The sequence below is a fragment of the Apium graveolens genome, unplaced genomic scaffold, assembly GCF_009905375.1.
Source record: "Apium graveolens cultivar Ventura unplaced genomic scaffold, ASM990537v1 ctg6363, whole genome shotgun sequence".
NCBI classification, from domain to species: Eukaryota; Viridiplantae; Streptophyta; class Magnoliopsida; order Apiales; family Apiaceae; genus Apium; species Apium graveolens.
Genome location: NW_027419413.1, coordinates 109,325 through 112,155, shown reverse-complemented (window position 1 = coordinate 112,155; position 2,831 = coordinate 109,325). Strand labels below are relative to the sequence as shown.

The 2,831-nt window shown below is 31.9% G+C and overlaps 1 protein-coding gene across 1 annotated transcript; it reads left to right on the top strand.

Moving 5' to 3' along the window:
- Positions 1–894: 894 nt before the first annotated feature.
- Positions 895–2,487, top strand: LOC141703232 (histidine-containing phosphotransfer protein 1-like). Its single transcript, XM_074506810.1, has 6 exons — positions 895–966; positions 1,208–1,341; positions 1,452–1,520; positions 2,097–2,168; positions 2,249–2,321; positions 2,440–2,487. The coding sequence occupies exons 1-6, from the start codon at positions 895–897 to the stop codon at positions 2,485–2,487; spliced, it is 468 nt and encodes a 155-aa protein (XP_074362911.1).
- The last annotated feature ends 344 nt before the right edge of the window (positions 2,488–2,831 follow it).

Genomic DNA, 2,831 nt, shown 5'->3' with positions numbered 1-2,831 from the left:
ATAGTTTCAGGGGGAGCATCAGAAAATGAAAATGAAGACAGCATGGATCATGGGGGAGCATCCAGTTCTAGAGAAAACCTTCCATCTGCAAGGAAGTGGACAAAGTCACATACACCTGATTTGATAATTGGAAATCCTGATACAGGTGTCAGAACTAGAACAGGTACTTCAAATGAATGTCTTTACAATTCTTTTCTCTCTCAGACTGAGCCAAAGAAAGTGGAAGAAGCTCTTCAAGATGCTGATTGGGTGCAAGCAATGCAGGAAGAGTTAAATGAGTTTGGAAGAAACAAAGTCTGGACCCTAGTGCCAAGACCAAAGAATAGATCTGTTGTTGGTACAAAGTGGGTATTCAGAAACAAAACTGACAGTGATGGCATAATTACAAGGAATAAGGCAAGGCTGGTTGTAAAAGGATATTCTCAACAGGAGGGAATTGACTATGATGAAATATTTACACCAGTTGCTAGGTTAGAAGCCATAAGGATATTTTTGGCTTATGCTGCTCACAAAAAGTTTACTGTCTTTCAAATGGATGAGAAAAGTGCTTTTCTCAATGGAGAATTGGAGGAGGAAGTATATGTTGAACAACCTCCAGGCTATGTAGAATTAATTCTACCTGTCAGCATTAAATACTTTTACGTCTTCTGGCATTCTCTTGCCTATATAAGAAGCAACCAAACACAAGTCAGAAGTAACATCTTTAGTTTAAAGTATAAAAAGTCTACCGTGGGCCCGACTACTTCTTCTAGGTAAGTAGATGGCCATATCTCCTAGGTGAAACAACAAGCACAAGCATAAAATCAGAGGCAACATCTCTTACAATTTAAATTTCCAATAACTTATAGAAACTACTTCGCGCAGAACTCTCAACATTTTATTTGAATACTAGAAATGGCTAATGTCAGTACTATTGTTCAATTACAAAGACAAATACTTGACTATACTACCTATTTGTATAATGAGGTATTTTTTTTCTTTCTCGATCATTTATGTACACTTAATTTACATTTTTTTCTCTTATGTGTGTAATGATATGCTTACATATAAAATGTTCTTATATGTTTTTTATTATTTTGTGTTTGTGTTTTACTTGAAACTCAGCATGATGTGCTTATGTGCATTTCTATTGTTGAATTTGTGTGTGTATTGTTTATTGTTTATGCTTACCCATTGATGATGTTTTTTGTTAATTACGAAAAATTAGGCATATCTGGACGATCAGTTCAAAAACCTTCAAAAGCTTCAAGACGATCTTAGCAACCCAAATTTTGTGGTTGAAACTGTGTCGAACTTCTTCATCAATTTTGAGAGAACTGTTCTTAATATTACAACAGCTTTGTAAGATTAATTCGACTTTGTTGTGTGTGGACATTTTTGGCCGTATTGTTGCTATTGATTAATATAATAAACCATACTTTATTCCTATTCCTATGTACCTTTATTTCTAGGCACCAACAGCTCATTGATTGGAAAAAAGTTGAAATCCTTATCTTTTCCCTCAAAGGTTCCACATCGAGGTAAATTAATTTTATTAATGCATATGTGTAAAGTCATTATACCATGTATATATGTGGTGGGAAGCCATTTTCCACCTAAAACTTCTCTACTCGGTCCTAGTTTTGGTGTTTTAATGTTTTTCACATCTAGTGTAACTTCTTACTCAATTCATTTGCGGTTCAACTATAATTATTACCACAAGCATGTCCTTACTATAATATGAAAGTTTAATCAGTCACGATTCATATGCTTGTTAAACATTTGTTACGGTGCCTCATATATGTTTAAATATAATTAGCAGAGATTTCATTTTAAATAACTTAATTATTATAAGATGTTTACAAACTTACATCTATTGTGAGCCCTTATCAATTTTTATTATAAGCACTAGTTACTTTATTATAAGCAACACAACTATAAGCATGTGAATGCTAGTCAGTAGCCACCACTTGTGGGATAAAATAGTTCAAAACTGAATAAGCCAAATTTTTAGTTGTCATGGTTAAAAGATTTAAAAGAAAGGGATAATTATAACTTATCAAAAATCATTGGTTTTTGTTTAACCAATACATTATGTTGTTAATATTTTTTGTCAGCATTGGAGCCCACAGACTTCACGAGGCATGTATTGTTCTCCTTGAGCACTACAATCAACAAAATGTTCAAGGGTAATTTTATTGTGAAGGGTATATTTTCATTAGTGGTGTAAGTTTATTGTTATTAACTAACTAAAACTTTATATTTGCAGATGTTTCGATTCGGTACAAAAAATGCAGACAGAATATTTTTTTGTGAAGAACAAGCTTGAGACCTTGCTCAAGGTACTTTTAATCTAGAGTAAATTTGGTGCCCATAAATACCTACATTACATGTTCTTATAAGATGAAAGCATATTTTATAGAAGGGATTATAATATAATCATTTGTTTGAAAATTGTAGTTACACAACGAACTTATTGCTGCTGGTGGATCAATTCCAAGGCAATGAAGTATTGCGGCACATGCTGGAATAGGTGGAATAGCGTCATAACATCTTAAAATAGTTGTTCTTGTTAAATGTTTTTTTTTGATTATGGAGCTATGAACCATATTTTTGTTATTAAAAACTTGTGTTTTGGTTTATGGAGTATATTATATTACTCCATTGTACTCTTTTAATTTTTATGATTAAATTGTTTCAAACATTCTTGGGGTAAGTATTGTTTAATTATAATTGTGCATGTAGTTTGAGGCTTTTATTAATTATACTTAATTAATTAATTAATTAGAAATGATAGATAAATTCAGAATTTTACTATTTAGACCATTAGAACATGTAAATTACATAATTAT

Bases quoted from the DNA above. Each gene is read 5' to 3' on its own strand.
- LOC141703232 (XM_074506810.1), top strand. From the start codon at position 895: ATGGCTAATGTCAGTACTATTGTTCAATTACAAAGACAAATACTTGAC. The intron at 1,342-1,451 runs GTAAGATTAATT...CTTTATTTCTAG, and splicing joins CTTAATATTACAACAGCTTT to GCACCAACAGCTCATTGATT. The intron at 1,521-2,096 runs GTAAATTAATTT...ATTTTTTGTCAG, and splicing joins CTCAAAGGTTCCACATCGAG to CATTGGAGCCCACAGACTTC.